Below are 25,347 nucleotides of genomic sequence, written 5' to 3'. Positions count from 1 at the left end.
AACCGATCATTGGAAGATGAACTGCAAGAGAAAGCCAAGATGGAAGGAAGCTCAGGTTCAACTAGTGCAGTCACCGAGCATAAGAGTGACGGAGAGCTTCTTTCAGTAACATCGGCTCCAAGGCTTTCACAAATTGGATTTTGGATATCGGATACAGTTTTCATATGTGTGCAGTAAGAGAATGGTTCAATACTTACAAAAGAGTCAACAGCATGGAAGTTTTAATGGGGGACGATTCTTTATGTCCTGTAAGAGGAAACGACATTGTTTGAATCAGAATGTTCGATGAGATGATACGTGCTTTGGGGAACGTTAGATATATCCCTAGACTAAGAAAGAATTTGATTTCCTTGGGTACTTTAGATAAGGCTGGTTATGGGTACAAGTCTAAAAAAAGAAGACTCAGGGTAACCAAAGGGTCGTTAGTGGTAATACAGGGTGACCTACAACCCAATAAGCTATATAAGTTAATTGGGACCACTATAGTCGGGGGAGCAGCTATTTTTGAAAATCAGAGTGTAGAAGACAAAACTGAACTCTGACATCATAGGCTCGGGCATATAAGCCAGAAGAGGTTGCAAGAATTACACAAGCAATGCCTGATAAAAGGTGTGTCATCTTGCAAACTGAATTTTTGTGAATATTGTGTTCTCGGAAAGCAAAGAAATGAATCATTTTCAAGGAGCAACTCAGATATATTCACTCCGATGTTTGGGGCCCTGCACCAACTAAATCAAATGGTGGAGCCAGGTATTTTGTTACTTTCATGGATGATTTTTCTAGGAAGGTTTGGGTTTATTTCATGAAGCAGAAATCCAAGGTTTTTGGAAAGTATGGAAAACAGAAACCGGGAATCAAACTAGAAGAAAGATCAAGTACCTGAGAAGTGACAATAGAGGTGAATATACAAGTAATGAGTTTATCGATTACTACAAGCAGGAATGCATCATAAGGCATTTCATAGTTTACCCAACAAAATGGAGCTGCTGAAAGGATGAACCAAACTCTCATGGAGAGAAAGAGAGGAGCATGCAATTTCATGCAGGATTGCCTGATAGTTTTTAGGCAGAGGCTGTTAATCATGCAAGTTATTTGATTAATAGGTCACCATCTACATTTCTCGATTTTAAGAGTGTAGAAGAGGTATGGTATGAGAAACCAGTGAACTATTCCAAGCTCAGGTGTTTGGCTGTAATGCTTATACACATATTATAAGTGATGAAAGGTCTAAGCTCAAACCGAAGTTTACACATTGCATTTTCTTAGGTTTTGAGAAAAGAGTTAAAGGTTTCAAGCTTTGGGATTTCAACAACAAGAAAAAGGTTGTCAGTCGAGATGTTGTCTTTGATGAGACAACCATGTGTCTAAATAAAGTCGAGAGTAGTAGAGAGAAGATGGACGATGCTAAAATTGAAGCAACAAAGATTCCATTAATTAGTTCAGATGAAGAAGCTCAGTGGAGCAAATCGAGCAAGCGGTCGAATCTGATGGTTTTGAGGAAGAAGAAGAGCATCAAACTTTCATCAGTTAGGAATCAGGTGGAGCAAGAAACAGGGTAGATTAAAGGCACTCCAATCTGCCAGACATATCAAAGGGTTCAAACTCCAACCAACAATCCACCTGCATTCTAGAGATGCATAGCACTGGACAAAACTAATCGGAACAAGAAGAAACCTTACAGATTTAGGTTTGACCAAGACGAAGTTAAATATGCTCTTAACATTAGTCAAGGAGATCCGACTACTTATCAAGAAGCTATAGTAAGTGATGAACGAGATAGTTGGATAAGTGCTATGACAGAAGAAATGGAGTCTCTTTACAAGAACTTTGTTTGGGAGTTGGTTCCTAAGCCCAAAGACAGAAAGCTAATTGGATGCAAGTGGGTATTTAGGAAAAAGGAATGACTACATGAATAAGATGCCGTGAGATTCAAAGTAAGGCTCGTGGCTAAAGGGTACTCACAAAAGGAAGGGGTGGATTATGATGAGATATTTTCACATGTAGTCAAGCATATTTCTATCAGATTGCTTTTAACAATGGCAGCTCAGCATGGCATGGCGATTGAGCAGATGGATGTGAAGACAGCGTTTCTTCATGAGGATCTAGAGGAGACGATTTTCATGGCTCAACCAGAAAGGTTTGTTGAAATAGGATGTCAGCTAAGAAAGTCTCTATATGGTCTGAAACAGTCTCCAAGGCAGTGGTACAAGAGGTTTGATTCCTTGATGCTGAAAATCAATTTTAGAAGATGTTTATATATTAATGGAAGATGTTTATATATTAATGTTGTATGTACTATCATGTGTTCCAAGATGGGATGATCATATTACTATTGCTATGTGTGGATGACATGCTAATTGCTTGTCAAGACAAGTCTAGAATTCAAGACTTGAAGAAGATGTTGAGCGAGGAGTTTGACATAAAGGATCTAGGTGTTGCACAAAAGTTTCTTGGCATGGAAATTCAAAAAGATAAGACCGCTGGAAGGATTTGGATATCACAAGCCAAATATATTAAGAAGGTTATTAAGAAATTCAATATGCAAGAAGCAAAGGTAGTTTTGACTCCTTTGGCGGCTCATTTTAGGTTAAGTGGACAACAGTGTCCTAAGTCCGAGGAAGAGCAACAAGTAATGAAGAAGGTGCCTTATGCTAATGATGTGGGCTGCCTCATGTATGCAATGGTATGCACACGTCCCGACATAACTTAAGCAATCAATGTCATTTCCAGATACATGGCAAATCCAGGAAAGCAACATTGGGATGCAGTCAAGTGGATTTTGTGTTATTTGAAGGGTTCTTGGCGACAAAGAATTATGTTTGAGAAGCAAAAAGAAAATGCAAGGGTGTTAGGATATGTGGATGCCGATTATGCAAGGGACTTGGACAAGAGAATGTCAACTTCTGGTTATGTGTTTACATGTGTAGGAGGACCAATCAGTTGGAAAACACTACTGCAACCAATTACAACTTTGTCGACCACAGAAGCAGAGTATATTGCATTGGCCGAAGCTGGAAATAAAGTGATTTGGCTTAGTGGCTTGGTAAGTCAAAGGGAAATCACTCAAGATTGTGTGAAGCTTAAGTATGATAGTCAAAGTGTCATTCACTTGGCAAAGAATCAGGTTTTTGTCTGGAAGATCAAAGCACATTGAAGCAAGGTATCACAGGATTAGAGATTAGGTGGAGTCTAAGGAAATTTGGATTGAAAAGATTCATACAAATGACAATGCTGCAAATTTCCTTACAAAGATAGTGCCGACCAAGAAGTTCAAGCTCATTGATTGATTAAAATGGAGCACCTCCTCACTTGAGGTGCAATGAGGCAAGAAGAAGATTGCCAAGGTGAACACTCTTAAAGATTTCCAGAGCTGCTTCAAGAAAGTTCAAGGATACTCTGGGGTGCAACGATCAAGACTTGGTTTGACTCACCAAGGTGGAGATTGTTAGGATTTTGGCTCATCAAGTATGTCCTAATTGGTTTTGGATTCTTGTCCTAGAGGGATTAGGAAAGAATTTCAATTTTCTTTATTCAATTTAGGTTTGGATTTCTAGAAGTTTATTTGGATTTGGATAAGTGTGATTTCCTAGTCCACTTAGAAATAGGAATTCAATCAGCCTTGGGACATGTAAGTCTACCCTATGCCTAAAAATAGGGTGCGGCAAGGCTTAATTTTTTCAAAGAAAGAAAACAGCCAGAGACAACCGAGAGTTTTGAGATTAGTTCTAGGGTTTGCAAAAGTTCTATAATCTCTATTATTAATCAAAGGAGCGGTGATTTCTCTACCTAGAGAAATCACAACTAGACGTAGGCAAAAGTTATGCCAAACCAGTATAATTCTTCTGTGTTTCTAAGTTTTTTTCTATATTTGCTAGTTTAGTCTATTGTCGTTGGTTACATTAAAGAACAACGTCTAGTGGGCGTGTTTTTCAACATGCAGTACTACTCAATGGCTTTATCTATTCATTGGGTTGCAGGAAGAATCAGAAAAATCTGGTTTTAGAAGATAGTTTTGGGCCCATAGGTTTATGAACCAAGTTGCGTCTCATACAAATACAAAGGTGGCATTTCAAGACACATTTAAGCTTGAGGAGCATATGAGTACCAAATAGAAAACAGAACAATAAAGACACATTTAAGCTCAGTACCTTTGAATATGAGTCGATGAGTGCCTAATAAACATGCAGGCGTGACATTTTTCTTTTCCGACAAAATCTAAGACAGAAAAGAACAGAGTGTCATTTGATAGCCAAATAAATTAATAAAACGCAGAAGAAATAAATAGAGAAATACTTTTGAATTACCATCTCCCATCACGCCAGCTCTTCACGTCTAATGCATTGAACCACTTATAAACACGGGACAACTGTACAAGTTAAGAGTGAGAAAGAGAAGAGTGTGAATTGAAAAATGTTAAAAATGAAATGGGAAAATTGAATAACAATCATCGTCATAAAATAAAGCACAGATCATCGTCATACCTAACAACGGCTCTACAGGTGAAGAGTGAGAAAGAGAAGAGTGTGAATTGAAAGTGATGAAACAAAATTGAACATTTAGAATAAATAAATTAATTAATAACAAAATCATGGAGATAAGGGTAAACCAAAATTGATGAAACTATGTTACCCCAACAAAAAAAAAGAAAAAAAAGAAAAGAAGATAAGATGTTTCAACTATTTCTCTTCCCTCTTCTTCCGTTGCAGCACTACTACTTTTCTTACTTTAATCATACTCAAGCAACAACTCAACTACATAAAAGTTAAGCTAAATATGCATAATTCGATAAATCAGCATTTGGGCATTTTGTTTAAACCATACGCAAGTAAACCGTCGTCACCTAAATGCCAAACCATCTTTGCCTTCTCTCTCCACACACACACACACACTTTCTCTCTCTCTCTCTCTCTCTCTCTCTCTCTCTCTCTCTCGGGTCGAGAATCAAATTGAAAAACCCACCTCCCAGATTAAAGAAAGAGAGAGCAAGGAATTTACTCTCTTTGAATAATCGAGACAATGTTAGGAAGATAAACCATGTTATATAAATTATCAGCAATGACAAATAAAAAATATCAAAGTAAGAGTTAATACAATCAAATAGGCTACTCATTAGGCGAGAAAGAAGTTGGAACAAAATAGAATGCTGAGCCAAAAGTATAGATATTCAAGGTCCTTTCAAATGTTCCAGTCATTAACTCTTTTATAGATTAATTTCTCCTAAACAGTCATTGACTCTCTCTCTCTCTCTCTCTCTCTCTCTCTCTCTCTCTCTCTCTCTCTCTCTCTCTCTCTCTCTCTCTCTCACGTGCCTTTTTCACACTATATAACCCCCATCTCATGACTAACCTCTCCATCCCCTCATAGTTGCACGAAACAACCCAACCTGCTCCGCCTCGGCCAGCCTCCCCTAGCACAAACCCCACGAGCATAAAATAATAATACCAGTTTAATTGAAGCAATTAAGAAATGACCAATGAAACATCATCATAAAGTATTCAATGAAAGGTGAAAAAGGCACCAATTTTAATAGGAGGAAAAGATATCAAAAAGTATAAGTGTGAGAGGGAGAAAAGAAAGAGAGTAATATGCCTCTGAAAATAGTGACAGAAGGCCCATACATGACCCCGCCTCGTCTTCACCATCCTTTTAGATTTTGTTGTGATTCACTTATATAGAATGAAAAACCACGCACTAATTTTTCAATTATGTAAGATGAGGGTGGCTGGTAGTTTACAGTTACCTGCTGAACGGTACGGGTGGTTTCTTTCCTCTACAGTGGGTTCTTCACGTTCGATTTTTATTCTGATTTTGATAGTTGCTGTTTTATAATTTGTTTACAGTAATACGTACCCTTATTTTTTTATTGGGAAGTTGGGTACCTGGAGAAGATGGCAATGAAGGCGCCGGGGCGTAGGTGGAGGAGAGAGAATTGCTAATATCGCCTCTTGTTTTGGGTAGCAATATCACAAAAACATCAAATTTTGCATCCAAAATATAATTTTCTGCATGAAAACAGAAAGATGAAAATTTAGTGGACAGGAAATCTAGCAATGAAAGTAAACACAGACTCACAACTACACATTTCTCACCAATACATTTAACCAAACACCTACTGTGCGACAGAGTAAGCAATTTGTGTGATAGCCCCGTTCTGTCAACCACATCCACGTCTCCTCCTCCTTCCTCTCTCCTTCGTCGAACCCGCCTCCAATCCACTATCTTTTTCCCGATACAACCATGACAGGAAGGAGAGAAAGCGGTGCCATGCAGAGGAGAGTTGAGTATAGGTGGGCAGGGTTCGGTTCGTCGGAGGAGAGAGTTTGATGGAGAAATTCGGGTTGAATTTGGCGTAACGAGAGGGACGGGGATGAGATCTGCGACATGGGACGGAGGAGAGAGGAACTGTTTGGTTATAGGTGCAAGGTTAAAGTACGTCGCTTGGTTATAGGTGTGGAGAGAGTTTTAAACGACAGATGGCTTGATTGGATTGGCATAGATGGTAATGTCAGTATATTGGGTCCTCACCGGTGAGGATCCAAGTTTTGTCCAACAGCATTTGCATGTCAAGGAACAAACAAATCGTGGCCTGGTCGCCACTTCACACTGAATCACTGACCACGCGGCAGTACCTTTTGGTTCAACATGCACAGACTCCACGTGGCACATTCCAATTCTCCACAACTCGCCACGTACATCCAAAAGTCGGTGAAACTGAAACTGATGAAAGCCCCGGAATACAAGCTCAAACACATCAAAGAAACGAAACTCGATCAAAAAAAATGGCGATGGCGTCGAAGACGAACACAGTGTTTGCCTACACGGTGGTTTACGTGAAGGACGTTGCCAAATCTACAACCTTCTATTCCAAAGCCTTCGGCTACGATATCCGTCGCTTGGACGACTCCAACAGGTACATACATGTTTTTAGGGAAATTATTTTCACATCATTTTTTTTTCTTTTCAATTGTCTGTCATGTACCTATTAACTGCATATACAGAGGTTTTGTAAATAATCATGAGGAAATTTAATAATTTATGATGGTGATGGTGATGGTATTAATTGTTGATAGGTGGGGGGAGTTGGAAAGCGGGCAAACGACGATAGCATTCACACCGCTACACCAGCACGAGACCGATGATCTGACAGGTGCCGTCCAGACCCCAAGCTCCGGCCGCGAGAGGCAGCCCATTGAGGTTTGCTTTGCGTACGGTGACGTTGATGCTGCCTATAAGGTAAAATCCTAATTAGCTGCCTTAACATGTCCCTTGTTTGTGGCATTGTTATTAGGAAAATATTTGGCTCTTCAATTACCCTTAACTACCTAGAAGGGAACATCCTCTCGTGCAGATAAATCATAGTTTGACATGCGTTTATAAATTATTACAAATGCTTTATGCTTTTTAATGAGTTATTTCTGAATACGCATCAACTTTAAGGAATGAACCAAGCAGTCGGCTGTGATTTAAGGAATGAATCAAGCAGTGTTCTTGTTTTATTGTTCGATTATGGGATATTGTGACTGATTTGCTTTTTTGTTGTGTGAATTGGGTTTGAGCAGAGGGCGGTGGAGAACGGGGCGGTTCCGGTGAGCGCGCCGGAAGCGAAAGAGTGGGGACAGAAAGTGGGTTACGTAAGAGATCTTGATGGGATCGTGGTGAGGTTGGGAAGCTATGTCAATCCACCAACAAAGCACTGATTCTGTTTCTGAGATAATCATGAATAAATGAATTTATAATGTTTTTTTTTCCCAGTTTTACGTTAAAAAGTTTAATAAAATGAATCGTGAGTTTAATTCCAACATGTAGCTTGCTTTCTGGTCATCGTCTGAACTGGTTTGTTATAAATCATTTATGTCATTTCCCAGTTGAGTCTGGAAACTTATTTGCAAAGGCCTCCATATCACAGCTGATGGCTGTTCCGCAATCTTTTGCATCCGAGCCAAATGATGCAAATTAAAAACAAGCATCTTCCATCCTTTGGATACATATCAGCTTTTGCCTCTGTGAATGACTACTATGTCGCCCTTGTTATCATCATTGTGATGAAATTGGATTTCACCGTAAAATCAATTGATAATATGGAGAGTAACTCTAACTTCTTATAAGTCCATGCAAGGTTTCTCCTCCCATAATGTGGGACTCATTCTCAACACGTCCCTTACGTGTGGTGATTTTCAAGTATAACACGTGGACAATGTAACAGGGTGACGTGGAGCTCGTGTGACCGTTTGACTTCACACATGGGACAACCTGCTTTGATATCATGAATAAGTTAAGGTTTCACCATAAAACCAATTGGTAATATGGGAAGTAGCTGAACCTCTTATAAGCTCATACAAGGTCTTCTCAATGCGCTTCTTCATATGTGGTAAAATTTCAAGCCTAACACGTGGACAAACAACAGGGTGAGGCGGAGCGCGTGTGGCCGTTTGATTTCACACGTAGAACAACCTGCTCTGATATGATAATAAAATTGAAGTTCCACCATAAAACCAATTGACAATATAGGAGGTAGCACAACCTCTTATAAACTCATATAAGGTCTTTCCTCCCATCAATATAGGACTCATTCTCAACAATCTGCAATAAGTACGGAAAAATAATTCAACTATAAAATTGTTCCCAATTATGTACGCATAAACAAACTCAGAAGCCCTAAAATGAAAATCAAGGGATGGTAGAGAGAGTTACTATATATATATGAACCGAGTCTTGAATCTCTTCAAAACTATATTTGTGTGGGTGTACTGAACTATTGGTTTCACCTGAAAGTAGGACCCAGATGTGGGTTCTTCAAATGTTCTCGCATGTTGTCGAGATGGTAGCCAACGACGGTGGTGAATGGGTGGGTACTTCAGATATCATCACACGTTGTCGAGATGGTAGTTGAGTCGACTATGGTGGTGAGAGTACTCCAGTAAAAATATCAAGGACGATGAAAAAGGGCGAAGAAATGTTTCTGCGGCCGTGGAAGAGCGCGCGCAACATTTGGGGATCATTTGGAGTGCTTTTGTTTTTTTTTTTTTAACCGCCTCTTAATGGAAAAAAATTACTTATAAATTAAAAATACAGATATCCACCTAATGGAACTAAAAGTAATGAATTAATAGGGCATTTTTTGTTCCGCATCTATAATTTTTATTCTAGGCAAATAGGGATGGAAACGCTTCAGTTTGAGGACAGGAATTCTATATCCATTCATATAACCACAAAAATTAATTATATTCATAACCATAAATTAATCATTGGGGATCAATAACCATACTCATCGGGTAACGAACTTCCCATCAGTTAACGATTATATTCATCTTCGTCAATATAAAAAAATATATTCATTCAATTGACAAACTATAATTTAGTAGATATTAATTTCGTCATTAAATATTCACCAATTTCTTGACTGTGAGACTCTTAAAGAGAGACGATAAACTTGGAATATTTGATGTATAAAATGATTCAGTGAACATATCTTGTAAAGTATAAAAATTAAAACATTGAATTTAAAACATAGATGACATTGCATGATCTTTGATATCTCTCATAAACACTATTGAATTCTTATTGATTTTGATTCAAAACTTTTGAACTTTCCCACAAAATGCAACTTTTGTATTCTCAAATGAGTTCGGTGAAGAATGAATATAAATATATATAGTACTATTCTATAATATCATTATATATTATTTGGTCAGATTCGGTGGGCGATACGAATTGGAGACCCATGTAACCATATATGAAACAATAACCAAATAATATTCATGGTTTTTCCCTATATCCCAAATATACCCGAAATTTTATATGCAAATTCATAACATTTGGGCAGTTATCTACAGTTATTGGTTTGACAGTTTGAATGCCATCCCTAGAGGCAAATCTGCATTTCCGCTCCTAATAGTCACTATTCTTGTAATAAATCTCATTGTGCACTCTTTACAAGTATTTTTTTTCTCTAAATAAAGAAGGGTTGAGTACAAAATGAAAATTTTAGAGTGTCAATATCAATTGTCTAACCAAAAGTATCTATAACAGTTTTGAAAAATTAGGGCATAAAGAGCATCTTCTTCGTTGAAATGCGTATTTTACGTGTTTAGATTGTTCTCATAAAATATATGTTTTGGCTTGACGGTGGAATCTCAAATTAACATCTCCCTCACTTGAGTAAAACTCTTATTTATATTTCTCATAAGTCTAAAATAGAACGTAAATATAACTTATACATCTCAATTTCGAAGTTGCATCTCATTAAAGATGCATAAAGACTTTCTTATTTTCAACCAGAGGACCAAAATTAAGAAGAAAGTGGATTGGATGATATGGACCGTTGCCACAATTGTTGCGATTCTCAAAGAATTCGACTGCTGAAAAATTCATATTGAATTTCGGTAAGCCATATAGATACATCAGAGCATAGTAGAACATCCACTTGCATGGACATCAACCATTTTGCACACATGCCAGTCCACGTGAAATGCACGCGGACGGGCAAGCGCCTAATAATTTGTGCTGAGTATAAGAGGTAGACGTACCCGGTCACTACGAGCTGGCCGGCCTATATTAACCAGCATGATGATGCCGATTATAAACCGAAAACGACATCGACGGTAAACTGAAGCCGGAATCCAGTCCATCAAGCAAAAACCAAAAGAAAGCAATTAGTCGCTTAGACAAGAACACTTGCTCACCAAATAGGCCAATACAAATTGAATACAACGATGTTCCATGTTTTAACAATTACTAGACAATGAGAAGAAAAAGAGAGAAACAAAAAACAAAAAGAAATAAAGATATTTTGCGTGAGAAAATCAATGGCATACGCTTTGCCAATTAACACATCCTCTAACACACTTGCGCGGAGAAAATGCTTTACTTGGTAGCAATATCATGTTCATATTCATATTCATAGCATCTCTTGTGATTTCCTCACACAGCGGCTGACCTTTTTCTTGAAATCCTCTCTCCGGTCTCTCCACTCCTTCTGCAATTTGGACACCGGCAGAATCTTAGAATACTTAGACGACAGTAAACTCTAATTCTCTCTCCGAATATTCAGACAACCACGCTTATGTGCCATTAGTCGCTTAGACAGTCACGAGAAGTACATTAAATCAATATATGCAGTAAGTTCAAAATATGTTCTAACGTGCTATGTGTAAAGCCGTCAACAAATTGGAACATGGGGTATCTACCATATGCAAAACTCATGCAATGGAAATATATTGCTTCCCAATATAACTTTAGTTGTCAATGTGGGAAATGTTTATAACATTCAACATCATGCAGAGCAGTTCAGAGACAATACAATAAAGGATCACTTACAGCGGCTTCAACATTTGCAGGAGATTCGTCATTTGGACTGGATAGCATCGATATTATACTCAAGACTATGCTTTCAACCTGGAAACAACATTTCCACGTTTGTAAATGCAGTACCATTGTTTTAATAAAAATAAAGCAAAACATATCCATTGAGAAAATGCTTCTTAACATCTACTTTTTGCTTCACAAATACCTTAGATTACCAAGTTCTTCCACAAAAATTATATAAGGAGTAAAACCACATGTTTTAACCAGCTGGAAGGAAATACGAGAACTTGCCGAATGACAGCAGGATATGATACCACTGAGACAAGCTCCTCCGGACTTGAGATCCGGTGGAAGAGCCCCAAGGTCAGACATCAAAGCCATATTATTGAACCTTAAGGTGAGCCTTAGGCAAAAGGCATGATAGATTGTAGATCTATGTGAAATATTAGTAATGATCTGACAACTCCACAAAATCTCATAAATTATGTTTTCTCTCAACTCTAATGATACCCATGAGAGGAGAAATCACTCCCACTACAAAGGAGTCATGCAATACATACAACATTTTTAGCACTTGAGTGAAGGTGTGATACATGTCATGCCACCAAAACTACATTGTGGATGCGACAACGTATAGGTCTATAACTTGCATTGCATGGAACAACCAAAATTCCAAGTACATTAAAAAATTTCTTTGGGAATATACTTTGTAATTTTAGGAGTCTGAGCGAAGCTCCATGACTTCCACTTATTGACAATACATTATGAATAGTGGAATGGATATTAACCAAACAAAAAGAGTATTTGCTCAAATCTATTAGGCAAAAAATAAACATAACAATCGTAAGATGATATAATTGTCACAACAATCAAGCCTGAAGTTAAAAAAATGTTATGAAAAAAACAGTAATTGCATTTACATGGAACACAATCACGACTTTTGGAAGAAAAAAATGCCCTGCTCATAATATTACTTCTAGGCTATCTGCTACACCCAACTCTATCGATAAAAGAGGAATTTTGGAACCATCACCCTCACTAAGCTGCCAATTTCTAATCCCACCACCCCTGTTACTTTTCTGAACAACTGCGCATTTGAAAAAAAATTACTCTCTTCCATGTTATATTTATCCTCCTCAAACCCAAATTCATCCACCTACGACAATCTCTCTCTCTCTCCCCTATCACAAACCTTTCTTGCTCCTCTCCTCTTCTAAAATTTCCTCTGCAACATAGCCACTCGTGTTCCTTTTATAACTCTGCAGTCCCCATTTATTCCTTCCATTGTCTAAAGGCAACAAACTCAACTAGGCAACCTAGTCCCGATCCAACCCCCATTCTCTTGGACCCCCTCTGTAACTGACCTTTCCCATTTTATCTACTCTGTTTACATTCTGGTTGATGGTTCACTTGGCTTAATGTCACTGGCGAAAGCCTCATAATGATTATCTAACTCTGTAAGCATACAACAAGTTATCTCCTCATTAAGAAGGGTACTTCTTGTTTTTATTGGCGACAAAACATAATATTCAAGCATAACAATTTTCATTTCTTTTATTGTAGTCTTATTCTGAAATAATACCAAGTGATCACAAATGAATGGAATTATGAGTAATTGATCAAATTTGACTCTAATTATTATTATATCATCTAATGTGTGATTACTTTTGCATAAATACATATTTAACATTTCCTTGGTTTTTGTTTTTTAGTACATGTCCATTTCATATTTTATACACGTCAACAATCAGCCGAACTGTGGCTAAACGAATATTCCCCATCCACCTCAGAATCTACACAAGGAACCAGATCATAGGTATCAATGTGAACATTGTGAAGATAGTCTTTGAATCAAGAATTGCTACCATGGCAGCAGATATTTTCTCTCCTACAAATGAAGCAATACGCGGACACCATTTTATATAAATCCATACCGTATGGACAGGCGTCCAGCGTTCACTTGCAAGCTCGTAACCATTTGGGTCCTCACCAGGCGGGTGAAGGATAGATATGCAAACACGCCCGTCAGTATAAACTTCATATTAAAAATAGACAAGATCAGTACTTGAAAAACAATTGCAAATTATCAAATACTTAGGATAGAAACCAACCATTCGGATGCCATATCTCCGAAGTAAACTTAACCGTCGGAGGGCTGTTTGGATAATTATTAGGAAAGCTCATGATGGCATTGAAAAATCCTCCCTCGCTGCAATTAGATAACACGGACTCATGAACTTCAATTACACGATGCATAATGATGAATATAATATGTACACAACAAACCTCAAATGAGTGGCAAATTCCTAAATAAATGCTCTGCTTACGGGTGAAAAAAGAAGAAGATAAACCTATCCATACATGTAATGAAATAAGACAAACAAAATAGATTGATACCCGAGGTAATGTAAACAACAAACCATTTGAAAAGTAAGCTGAAAGCCTGAAACCAATACATATCCCCAATTTATAAAACCACTTCCCAAATTTAGGAAATTTGTATAACTTTTCCAACCTAACAATGTGCAACTGATTAAAAGACAATATTTTTACCTCCACATACCCCTAGAACCAAACTAAACAGTTTTTAACTGAAGACGAAGTTCCAAGTATGAAACTTTAACAAATTCTAACTTGAAATAATACAATTCGCAAGCTCGTACCGCCATCATTAGATAAAAACCCTAAATCCGCCACTCAACTAAAAGTCAAACACAAAATCTAGGAAAATCACAATCAAATTGAAACCCGAAAGCAAAATCGAATCAAACAGAACAAGAATTTCAATCACTCTTGATCCAATCCCCACATGTAAACATAAAAATATATAAAAAAAAAACCCGGACTCGACCATCTTATTAAGCAAAACAACTAAACCACAAAACCAAATCAATAAAGCCCGTAAATTGAACCGGAATTGAGTCCGAAAGGCACATACTAGAGCGTATCAGGCGGTCCGATAATCGTGACGCTCCACTCAAAGATATTGTTTTCATCGACCAGACCGGCCGAGAATCCATCAACCGGGTTCTTGCAAAGATCTGCCAAAACAAAATTGGAGAATCAGATTCAACAGGGCGAAGAAAACCCAATCCGATAAACCAATCAACGATCGGAATCAATACAAAGTAACTGAAATGAAATCTTTCTGAATACCCTTGAGTTGTTTCTGGAGGAGAAGACTCGCCTGGGAAGCCGCCATGAAAGGGTAAAGATAGAGTTTCGGCGGCGTAGCTCTCACGCGACGGTGTAGAGAGCGGAAGATGGAGAGATTTATAAAGTCGACACTTATGTGTATTTATTTATGCTCACGGAAGATTCCGGATGTGGACTCTACCTTTTGGAGAACGGGGGACGACCTGGTTTTCATCGCCTACGCGTATCTTGTGATGGAGTCGGTGGCCGGCGAGTCATGCGGTGCCACGTGGGAAGGCATGGTTGGTCGGCCAGCGTGATGAGAAGTTCTAGTGGTGTCTTCATGAGGGAGGTGGATTTTCGTATCGCTTGTGGGGACCACCGTTTGGGGTTGATGCTTAAGAGTTAAGACCATCTCTCTACCGAGAGATTTTTTAATAGACAAGAAATACAGATATATATGTCATCTATCATTATACAAATAGAGAAACATTTGAAAAAAAAAAAAAAAAAACTTCTCTTCCATTATAAGCTGTATATTGACATATGATGTACTAATCCGCATTCTAGACATATTAAGAAATCTATTCTTCAAATGAGATGTCAAATACGCCAACTAGAACTAAAAGACGTCAAATTGTTTTTCAAGGGAGATGTCGTATGTGATGTGGCAATTGAGTCATTTTACTTCTTGCTTTCTAACTGTCTTTTTTTTTTACAACAAACAAATATGGAGTCAAATGTCTTTAATTTATTTATTTTTTATTTATGAGTCTTTACCACTAATAGAATGAAAACTAAGATCACTTTTAATTATTATTTTTTAGCATTTAATGTAACTATAAGACCTAATATATTAATAAAATAAATATTTGACACTTCTAGTGGAAAGGAAGAAAATTTAACATTTATATTTAATTGACCACGTCAACAATTAAATAAAATTTTGAAATATTATATTTAGCATCTCCTTTGGATATGCTCTAACACTTTTTTTCTTCTTTGGTGAAATTACATTCTCAAACCTTTTGAGTGTTTGAACCTGCTTGTGTAAAATCGAGTTCTATATTTCTTATGTGTGAATATTCTCGTATGGACCATTTAAGAGTTGTCTTGGCACCTAGCACCTTTTAATGGTCTACAATGAAGTTTGTGATCCATAATTCATTATCTACCTAACCTTAAAATGTAAAACAACGATTTAACTTCTTCAAACAATGAATATTAAGAGTCTCTTCATTTCTTTTAGAATATTTGTTGGTACTGTCTTTATTAGACGTAATTCTTTTGTAATGGAAACACATAGAAATTATTTTAAATTGTTGTTTTATTATACAACATATGATTGAAAACAGATCCGTCCAACCCGTAGGAAATAGATTGTATCAAACACTCCAAATGAGCCAGTTCCACTAATAAAAATGCATAAACTTGGGCCAGATCAGACTCATTTACAAAAAAATAAGTCGAATCTGGTCCCACCATAAATGGAGTCAGCCCAACCCTTGCCCGCCTCTATAATAAATACATTTTGACATTTAGTTGCATCAATGATCAATGTTTATTAATATTGTTATTATATCATTGTTGTGTCGTCAGTACATGATCAATATGTCGTAGTTACTGAAAACAAAAAACTAATCTTTATGCAAACTCAATGTCCAAATACGTTTGTTGTAGCTAAATTCTATTTAGTCGTAGATATGTGTTGATTGAATGGTTTCTGGTATTTTTTCAAGATTGGTGTGCTATTATTTTCAACAATTTTGTGTTCCTTCTGACTTTGATTTTTCATTTCGATTTTTGAATTCAGTTTGAGGCTTTGAACGGTCGATTTTTTTTAATTTTCTTCAATACTTAAGTAATTTGAATTTGATTTTGCTAATGAGAATATCCAAGTGTATTTTTTTTTCAGTTTCATATCTCCAATTCATAGACTTTCTAATTTTTTATACATTTATTAGCTTAATGTATGTTTTTTGGAAAAAGCACCAGATAGGCAGATATGTGCTTCACTGCTTCTACAGAAAGCACTTAAAGTTCTTTTCCAAGATTCATTTGTATTTTTATTAAGGATTGATATCAAAAATATATTTACCAAAAAATTTAAAAAAAAACACTTTTAGTTATAAAAATATTTCCAAACGAATCCTTTATGTTAATAAAATGACTTAAAAGGACTAAATTTTTCTCTAATTTATTGTGTCCTATACCTCGTCTTTAGGAGAAATTATTAGGTGATACCGTAGTACCAGCTGGCAGTGCTGAGTGGTGGTACTAATCCACTAGAAATTTGACACCTGTATAGCTAAAACAAATTGGCTTCTACCGTTAGCGCCCAAATCCTCCTACCAAATTCAAGCAAACACGCGATTACAAAGGACCAGAGGCTAAATTAGGGTTTAGGGTTGAATTGGTTGCGCCACCACTGCTCTGGTATTGAAGAGGATCAAGAACAATGGAGTGGTGTTGCAACGAAGGCTCTGTTTGGTTAATCAGGAAAGTAGATCAAGAAAAGTTATGGAGCCCTAATACCAAACCAAATCAAAAGAACAAAGAAAACAAAAAAATAGAAATTGATTTCGTCAATTATATCATGGATGATTACAACCCACTATAGGAAAATTCCCGTTAATTACTACCGGCCCTTGAGTAAAACCTATAAAACTACAGAGGAAAATTCAGTAATCTAGTGTAGGTCTAATTTACTAAACAACATAAAAGAACGAGAGAGAGAGAGAGAGAGAGAGAGAGAGAGAGAGAGAGAGAGAGAGAGAGAGAGAGAGAGAGAGAGAGAGAGAGAGAGAGAGAGAGAGAGAGAGAGAGAGAGAGAGAGGTGGGGGGGTGCGGCGGCAACAAGAGAGAAAGAAAGAGATATGTAATAATGAGGTGTGTGTTATATCTAAGGTGGGTTCGGTTTGGTTTGGTTCGGTTTTTTCCATTTTTTTTTTTTTTTAATCTGAAGCTTGAAGCACATGCTTCCCTGCCTTGAGCATTCTTAGTGAGAAATCAACCTGCAACATCAGTTATTAAAATTAACAAACTTGTAGCCAAATCCATGAAGCATTCCTATAATGAACACATGAATTAACAAACCTGCAACATAAGTTATTATAAATAAAAAATAAAGGAATTGTTATGGGCACTCCAAAAATCTCATTCTACACTCCAAACTTTCTATATTTGAAAAGAAAAATATACTTGTGAGGAGTGTAAAGTGAGATTTTTAAAGTGTGAATAACACTTCCCAAAAAAAAAAAAACCCACAATTTATTCTTTTTTCCAGTTCACCCAGAAAACCAAGAATTAAACCTTTAACTCCATCTTGCAGACCGAACAAAACAAAATCAAGTACATACCGGGCAAATCCCATGGCTCACATTTGTAGAGGTTGACCTCTGGGATAATTTCTAGCTCAATGGTGCGACCATTGATATTTCAATCTAGATAGTAAGCAACAAGCTCTTCATCCGTTGGGTGGAATCTGAACTAGGAGGAAGACTCATGGGTGCCATTGCAGCACTCTCTGAGAGTGTGAGAAAGATGAAGTTAAACAGAATAAGAGAGAGAGAGAGAGAGAGAGAGAGAAGAGGATGATGAAAGATGGGAATTGGGAAAGATGGTTTTTTCGGCTAGGGTTAAGGAAAGATGAAAGATGTGAATTGGGAAAAGATAAGGAAAGATGAGAATTGATAACCTATCAAACAATGGGTTTGATTCAGTTTGGTTCAGTTCGGTTTGGTTCGGTTGGGTTTTTTTATATATAATTAAAATATATTTGATTCGGTTCGGTTTGGTTCAGTTTTTTTTTGCCTCAATCCGGTTTTTTTCGATTTTTTGGTTTTTTGAACCCACCCCTAGTTATATCACCCCATTGCACATTTATTTATAGTAGTGAGAATGTAAATTCCTTACCCTAATAAGATTACAACTCTAATATGATAATATATAATCTAAGAGATATCCCATATATGATAGGATTTACACAATCATATTTCTAGTCTAATAGGACTGCAATATGATCCAATTTTATGATTGCTTTTGTTTGTTTAAATTAGGGGTGCAAGTTGGATAGAAAATTCTAGTCTGAACCAAAAACTTTGGTTTTGAGTTTTCCATGTTGCCAATCGCATGCGCTACCAAAGTCTGTTGGGAGTGTTACAGGTTACAACACTTTTTGGTACACACACTTGTTCATTTTTGTGTGTGCATTGCTCATTCTTCATTCATGATTTTAAATTTAAGGATGCTTTAGATTTTGACCCTTACTATTCATGATTCCTAGATAAAAACTCATCTACATATAAACATCCCCAAATTTAAAATTTACAACCACATCGGAACACTATTGACCTACTAATACAATTTATTTACACCCATACCACTTTCCCAAATCCCTAAATTTATTCCAAATTAAAAGTTGTAGAAAAAAGTGAAATAAAATATATAAACAGTTGTATTGCATTAATTGTATCCATATCATACCAAAAATTTACCTTTTTAGTGATATATATATTTTGCATTAATTGGGAAGTAAATTAAGTTGTTCCAATTAGTAAAAAAATTATACTAAATATGTATTATATATTTTGAATCAAATAACACTTCTCTAACTTGTAGGTAAATCATTTTTCATGTATTGTTACATATATTAGGCACATTTTATTGTTGTATAAATATAGGTATGACATAATATTTTTCAATATAATACATCAAATTATATTTCTTCTTGTTATGGGTAAATTATTCTCCATGTCTTAGTGAAAAAAAGATATTATATTACACATGGAGTATAATTTGTTGTAGGTAAATTATTGGAAATTAATTTGTTCCAATTATATAAAAATATATATATACTACACCTAGATTATATATATATACATATATATATATATATATATTGGAGAAAACCTAGATTATATATTTTGAATCAAATAACATTTTTGTATACATGGTAGGTAAATTATTTTTCATGTATTATTACATATATTAGCTTATGTTTATGCAATATTTTGTTGTTGGTATACAATATTTTGCATAATTGGAAATGAACATTTCAAATAGTAAGTAGGTAAATTAATATAGTCTAATTATATAAATACACAAACACACACACACACACACACACACACACACACACACACACACACACACACATATATATATATATATATATATATATATATATTTATACACATTTTGAATCAAATAACATTTTTGTACATGGTACGTAATTTTTTTTATTTTTTTATGAATTATTACATATATTAGGTTTTTTTTATTTTGTAAAAATATATATATAAACTCATAATGCCAGATACATAGAATTAATGTAACGACCCGTCCCCAAAAATTATAGTCTTTATAAATTTTAAATGTGAATTTACGGAAATGCCCTTCGAGGCAAAGACGTTGACTTTTGACCGTCTTGTCATATCATGTAAGGTTTGTTTTCTTGGCATATACTTGTAGTACTCATCACTACAAACGCATGGGTGCAAACGGAACGCAATTTGAAGTTATAATGAATGAAGTCGAGGGCCAAAAGGTAAATTTATTATTTTTTGGAATGCTCCAGATTTTTGGAGCAAAATCTGGAAAGCCACGTGTGTGGCCCAGATTAAAGGGAAGAAAAGATGAGCGATGAAGATGAAAGATAAAGGAGAGAAATGAGGGGCAGGACGCCCAATTAGAAAGAAGAGAAAGAGAGAGTGACCAATAGGGGAGAGAAGAAAGGAAAGGAAAGGAGAGAGTGGAGGAGCACTAGATCACCCTTGACACGGTTCCTCCCCGTGACCCGACTCGCATCTGCAACAATTTTTGACTGGTTTTCCGTCCATTTTCCCTGCAATTCAAGGCTTACCCCCACTACCAAACACCTGCCTAACCTCCCCTCGTTCATTTCCACCCAAAACCCACCTTGATTGACCCCATTTTGAGGAAGAACGGAACTCGTGGGTTCCAAAGATGTCACGGCAGAGATCCGCCCATCGTGAAAGCATCGTCGACCATTAACACCATCAAACTACTCACTTTAACCCAGGAACAAAGCCCAAACAAGTTTGGGGGCGTTGGAGTTCGAATCGAGGTTGAATCAAAGCACACCCAAATCTAGGGTTCCGGCATGTTTGGGTGAAATTGAGGCTTTTTCAGGCCAAATTGGCCTTAGTCACAAGTATGAAAGTTATTCCTCTCATCGAGATCTTCATTCTTGTGAAATTTGGAAATTTTTGGAGTTATTGGATTTTTCGGTGAGTCGGGGCGGCCGACCGCCACACGCGGCGGCGGATGCGACAGCGTGTGGGGGAAAACTCCAAGGTCCTTCCTTAGGTTCCTCGACATGTTGGACCCGAATCCGCCCTTCGTTTTCTAAAATTTTCGTTGTTTGGTTATATTTTCGTTAAGGGCTGCCACTTGGTTAATAAATGAATCGATAATCCGACTGTTGGATTGTCACCAAACTTTGATACGTTATAGTATGTAATATTTGAAGATATTCGAAACTTACAGATCAAGAATCCGACATACGGATCTTCTCGAATAGGATATGTAAGTTACTTGTTCTATTGATAAGAATTATGAGACATGATTTGATAATTGTTCTAGGCGCTGATCATTCGTGATGCCTCGATATTCGTGCTAGGGAGTTGTAGCGTATACCTCAAGTGAGTGGGTCTTTTTCCTTTTTACAGTATACACACACACACACACACCTTACGGTATTCCAGAAATGTTTTAAATTGATTATGCATAGCATGCCATTATTTAAATATGTTCTATTTAAATATTGCATTGTGATGAGATAAGTGGTTATGCCAAATGATCTTACAAAGGCGCAGGTAAGTTCAGGTGAGTTATTATGTGATTGAAATGGTTGAATTATATGAGCATGCATATATTCATTTAGAGCTCATCATTGCTGCACCCCGGTGTTAGTGCTCTCATCCAGGGCCAAGGTACAGCCTTCACGTGATTGTTCACCTCCCACACCACACGCTCACCTTGGATCCAAGTTAGGTGATAGCCTGTCGTACAGGTCGCATTAGGCGACTCCGACTCGTAGGTATTCTGCGCATAGCGCTAGCTTTCATGTGATCGTAGCACTAGAGCGTACATATTGACACCCAACCTGTCGTACAGGTCACACTAGTTGATTATGACTCGTGTGCTAGCATAGACTGATGAACAATAGGTCCAGTCATACAAGTCACATTAGGTGACTCCAACTGGTACGTTAGTTTAGAAAAATTTCACACCTGGCTTGCATTTATTATTACTAAGACGTTGTGACATGGCATGCTTCTGTTTTCACTGCACTTGCGCATTCATTTTTGTACTTACTTAGTATTATTATTTTTTGGAAACTATACAGGTTTTACGGTGAGAGGTTATAACGTTTTCAAAAGATTTTTATTAAAACTTTCTTTTCAGGCCCACTCACCTTTGTTTTTTCGCCCCTTTAGGTTCTAGTAGCAGAGTTTTCGTACCGACGATGATTATTGGCAAATCTTGGGGTAGACGATTACAATCGATGGCATAATTCTCACCCTATTTTATAGTACTGTACTTATGCTATGTCATCATGTGTGAAATGGGTTCATACCTGGTCACCGCGCACTCTTGTACTTAGACACTTTTAGGTTTAAATTTATTTACATCTTCCACATCAATACACTTCATGGTTTCGTCACCTTCCAGGTGTCGGCCAACACAGCTCAATTCGGAGTCCTAGTGGACATCCCGGGTCGAGGTGTGTCAATTAAGCCAACAATTCTCATATTTGATATTAATATGCAATGAATTTTTTAACAATTTTTCTTTTTGCAAAATCATTAACTCTCTCCTTACAATATGCATAAAATTAATTGTGCACATCAAATATGCAATAGGGGTATTTTAGGAATCTAAAAATTGTAAAAATGTGTAAAGTAATATGTAATTAATGAATTCAGTTAGGTGGATCCTAATCACTGAGTTTTTTTTGAGTAAAAAAATTATGTTTAGTTTTATATGGAAAAAATTGAATTAGAAAGGTTAAAATCATATTTTTAGTAATTTTAAATGGCCTTGGAAGGTTTATTTGGTGAATGTTGTTTGAGGAAAAAAAAAAAGGAATTGTTATTGACATTCTAAAATTCTCATTCTACACTTCAAACTTTTTATATTTAGAAAGAAAAATACACTTATAAGAAGTATAGAATGAGATTTTTGGAGCGCCAATAACACTTCCTAAAAAAAATATCCCTTCAAATATGAACAAGAAAACAAAAATTCTAGAGTTTTGCTCCAAACTTTTTAATCTTTAAGATCTTTTTTGACTAAAAATATAAAAACTAAATGATTCTAAATATCCGATAGTTTGAGACACCGTAAAAAGGTCTAATCAACGAAAGACGAAAAGAGGAGGGAACATGAATATTTTTACACACTTAAGTAATGATAATATTCATTATTTTATTGATCACTGTTAATAAGTTTAAATTTTAAAATTTATAAGTAGTGAATCGAAAATACATCCTAAAGCAAAAGGGTAAACACTTACATGTGATAGCACAGTGCCAAATTTCGAAAAAGAAAAGAAGCAAAAGATTTGTTTGGCTTTCTCTTTATTTATTTATTTATTTATTTTTATGTCTTTTCTTTTTTCTTCAGAGGCTATATATATGTCTGTGTCAACCTGTGCTCTTCGTTCCTGCACCCATCGGATACTCCTCAGAGGTTAAAAATGGCCAACGATCATCTCCGGATTCCTTTGGTGAGACTTCTAAAGATTTGTGAATTGTATTCGTTCATCGTACATCATGTTGTCAATTTTAATCAAGTACAGTTTGTATTTAATTTTAAATAAAAATATTTAAAATAATTTATAACCACATGAGATCCTTCTGATTCTCACAAAGAGAATCCGACAAAGATCTGGGTTGGATGGCCAACAGGATTCTAAAGGTGGAACCTTTGGCCACTTCCCTGCTGTCTGCTTCTGCTTTTATTAACTTCCGCAAATCCAACTTCTTTTTTCCGCAAATTATTATTATCATCGTCTTTACTCTCTTAATACAACTTTGTCAAATTTGATCAAATTTTTTTCTCGTGTTAATCTTTAATTAACTGCTCACTTTTAAATTTATATAACTGGACTTTCTGCCTATTACTCGCGACTTAACTTATTAGTTAAGCTCTCTAAAGCTTTAAATAAACAAAAACAAAAATCCCATTAATTAAACTCCTACTAATTAACTTGATAGATGTCAGCTTACTGCACTTGGAACTTGGAAGATGCTTTAATTGTCACAAACCCTGCACCCATGTTTCGGACTTCTTGAGTTCCATCTCGGTTCTCTCTTTTATAAGATATCAAAGATTTTTATTTAGTAAAAACCTTAAGATATATATGTCATATTCCCTTGATTATTCTCTTTTTTTTTCTCTAGTACCAACACTATTTTATTTGGCCATAAAAAATAAAACAACAAAGCAAGAAATGTAATACTAAGCACAATTATGTAATGTTTAAAACACTTCCATTACATAACCATCGCTAAACATTACACAAACAAACCATCCACACCCCCATAATACACAATTTTTTTTTCCAGGGTACCCCCGTAAACACACATTGTTTAACCAGACCTATTTTGATCCTTTTATTTTCTTTAATATTTCACCCCGTAAACACACTTTATTTTTTATTGTAATTAAAAACCAGGACAGCGACTCAACTACACGTTTAAGTGTTGAACCAGTTGGAAGCTGGAACCATAAGTTTCACTGTCTAGGGACAGAAGATGACCTTGAGCTCGCGTGGCGACGAGCACTGGTGCATGAGCGCAGGGCTGTCGTAGGCGAACGTGAAGGTGGTGGGACACGCGCGCTTGAAGAACTTGGAGTAGCTCGAAGCCCGACAAGTCTGGGGGCTGTTGTAGTGGTTCCGACAGCACAGCTTGTCCGTGCCGAACGCCTGGCACCCGCTCTTGCACGCCACGACGCCCTTCGGTGACTTCACCTTCAGTCGGTCGGGACACGTGGCGAGCAGGTTGGCCTTGCAACCGACGACGGGGCACTGGCCGTGGCCCTTGTGAGGGGTGATGGTCAGGGGGACGTTGAAGCCGTCGACGAGGCTGACGCCGTAGGAGAATAGGTCGCGGGGGCCGCCTTTGTGGAGGTCTATCTGCGCGAGGGTGGACGGAGCAGCGCCTCCGGCTCCGTTGCACTCGAGACGGCCGGCGCAGTCGCCGGTGAGGCAGGAGAGGCGAGGTCCCTTTTGGGTGCAATGGGTACGGGCCCAGATGCGGCCGGACCAGGGTTGGATGGGGGTGGGGAAGGAGCGATGGTTGAAGGCTTTGAGGAAGAAGCCGCCGCGTTCAAGGACGGGGTGGCCGGAGTTGGGCTGGATGGCGGGCCAGATGGGGAAGGGGCAGTTGTTGACGACAGTCAGGATGGATTGTGGATGCTTATTGGCGTGGGCAACGGTGGATAGGATCAGGAATGTGGCGGAGAGGATCAGGAGAGTGGTGGCGGAGAGGAGTGAGAGTGAACGAGAGTAAGAGCGAGAGGAAGCCATTTCTCTTGGTTTACTGGATGAATGAGTGTGGGAGAGAATAGGGTTTTGGGTGGGGTTTTATAGAGAAGAGAAATGCCATACACCGAGCCAGCGAGCCACGTGTATGGAGCCACGGTGTGAGTGAAAAGCCGTAATTACCCTTAAGTTTCAGCGTGTCAGAACGTTGGTGGGCGGTTTACGTGAGCATGCTTTTTTCTTGGTTCTTCTAGTACACAGTGACAGTACTAGCTTACCTATAGTTAGGTCTTTCGCATAATTTGACAGGATTTATCAAATCTTTCCATTGACTATTTAAGTTAATTCGGGGGTCTTGTCCTTTTGAATTCGTTACTGTTATCATAAGATAA

General features: G+C 37.2%; 3 protein-coding genes and 1 long non-coding RNA gene across 4 annotated transcripts; 1 reads left to right on the top strand and 3 right to left on the bottom strand.

Annotated features, from left to right (window-relative positions):
* Positions 1 to 3,917: 3,917 nt before the first annotated feature.
* LOC148692821 (uncharacterized) lies at positions 3,918 to 6,396 on the bottom strand. The gene is made up of 4 exons (XR_015952878.1): positions 6,090 to 6,396; positions 5,880 to 6,002; positions 4,305 to 4,366; positions 3,918 to 4,215 (listed from the first exon to the last, which is right to left on the bottom strand). It is a non-coding gene; the product is annotated as an uncharacterized LOC148692821 (long non-coding RNA).
* A 359-nt stretch (positions 6,397 to 6,755) lies between these two features.
* On the top strand, positions 6,756 to 7,799 carry DSI-1VOC (dessication-induced 1VOC superfamily protein). Its single transcript, XM_068483014.2, has 3 exons — positions 6,756 to 6,910; positions 7,071 to 7,233; positions 7,560 to 7,799. Exons 1-3 carry the CDS (start codon positions 6,780 to 6,782, stop codon positions 7,695 to 7,697), a joined length of 432 nt encoding a protein of 143 aa, XP_068339115.1. The 5' UTR covers positions 6,756 to 6,779; the 3' UTR covers positions 7,698 to 7,799.
* A 2,861-nt stretch (positions 7,800 to 10,660) lies between these two features.
* On the bottom strand, positions 10,661 to 14,659 carry UBC7 (ubiquitin-conjugating enzyme E2). Its single transcript, XM_068482168.2, has 6 exons — positions 14,461 to 14,659; positions 14,243 to 14,345; positions 13,416 to 13,513; positions 13,239 to 13,339; positions 11,317 to 11,394; positions 10,661 to 10,975 (listed from the first exon to the last, which is right to left on the bottom strand). Exons 1-6 carry the CDS (start codon positions 14,504 to 14,506, stop codon positions 10,898 to 10,900), a joined length of 504 nt encoding a protein of 167 aa, XP_068338269.1. The 5' UTR covers positions 14,507 to 14,659; the 3' UTR covers positions 10,661 to 10,897.
* A 9,264-nt stretch (positions 14,660 to 23,923) lies between these two features.
* LOC137741475 (osmotin-like protein) lies at positions 23,924 to 25,047 on the bottom strand. Its single transcript, XM_088679113.1, has one exon. The coding sequence runs from the start codon at positions 24,998 to 25,000 to the stop codon at positions 24,212 to 24,214; it is 789 nt and encodes a 262-aa protein (XP_088535239.1). The 5' UTR covers positions 25,001 to 25,047; the 3' UTR covers positions 23,924 to 24,211.
* Between the last annotated feature and the right edge of the window lie 300 nt (positions 25,048 to 25,347).

This window comes from Pyrus communis, chromosome 11 (assembly GCF_041283825.1).
Source record: "Pyrus communis isolate YQ-2024b chromosome 11, ASM4128382v1, whole genome shotgun sequence".
Taxonomy (NCBI): Eukaryota; Viridiplantae; Streptophyta; class Magnoliopsida; order Rosales; family Rosaceae; genus Pyrus; species Pyrus communis.
The sequence above is the reverse complement of the archived record's forward strand: the minus strand, read 5'-3'. Positions and strand labels throughout refer to the sequence as shown.

Bases quoted from the DNA above. Each gene is read 5' to 3' on its own strand.
- DSI-1VOC (XM_068483014.2), top strand. From the start codon at position 6,780: ATGGCGATGGCGTCGAAGACGAACACAGTGTTTGCCTACACGGTGGTT. The intron at 6,911-7,070 runs GTACATACATGT...AATTGTTGATAG, and splicing joins CGCTTGGACGACTCCAACAG to GTGGGGGGAGTTGGAAAGCG. The intron at 7,234-7,559 runs GTAAAATCCTAA...GGGTTTGAGCAG, and splicing joins ACGTTGATGCTGCCTATAAG to AGGGCGGTGGAGAACGGGGC.
- UBC7 (XM_068482168.2), bottom strand. From the start codon at position 14,506: ATGGCGGCTTCCCAGGCGAGTCTTCTCCTCCAGAAACAACTCAAGG. The intron at 13,514-14,242 runs GTATGTGCCTTT...ATCTAATTGCAG, and splicing joins GGACCGCCTGATACGCTCTA to CGAGGGAGGATTTTTCAATG. The intron at 13,340-13,415 runs GTTGGTTTCTAT...TTTAATATGAAG, and splicing joins GGAGATATGGCATCCGAATG to TTTATACTGACGGGCGTGTT.
- LOC137741475 (XM_088679113.1), bottom strand. From the start codon at position 25,000: ATGGCTTCCTCTCGCTCTTACTCTCGTTCACTCTCACTCCTCTCCGCC.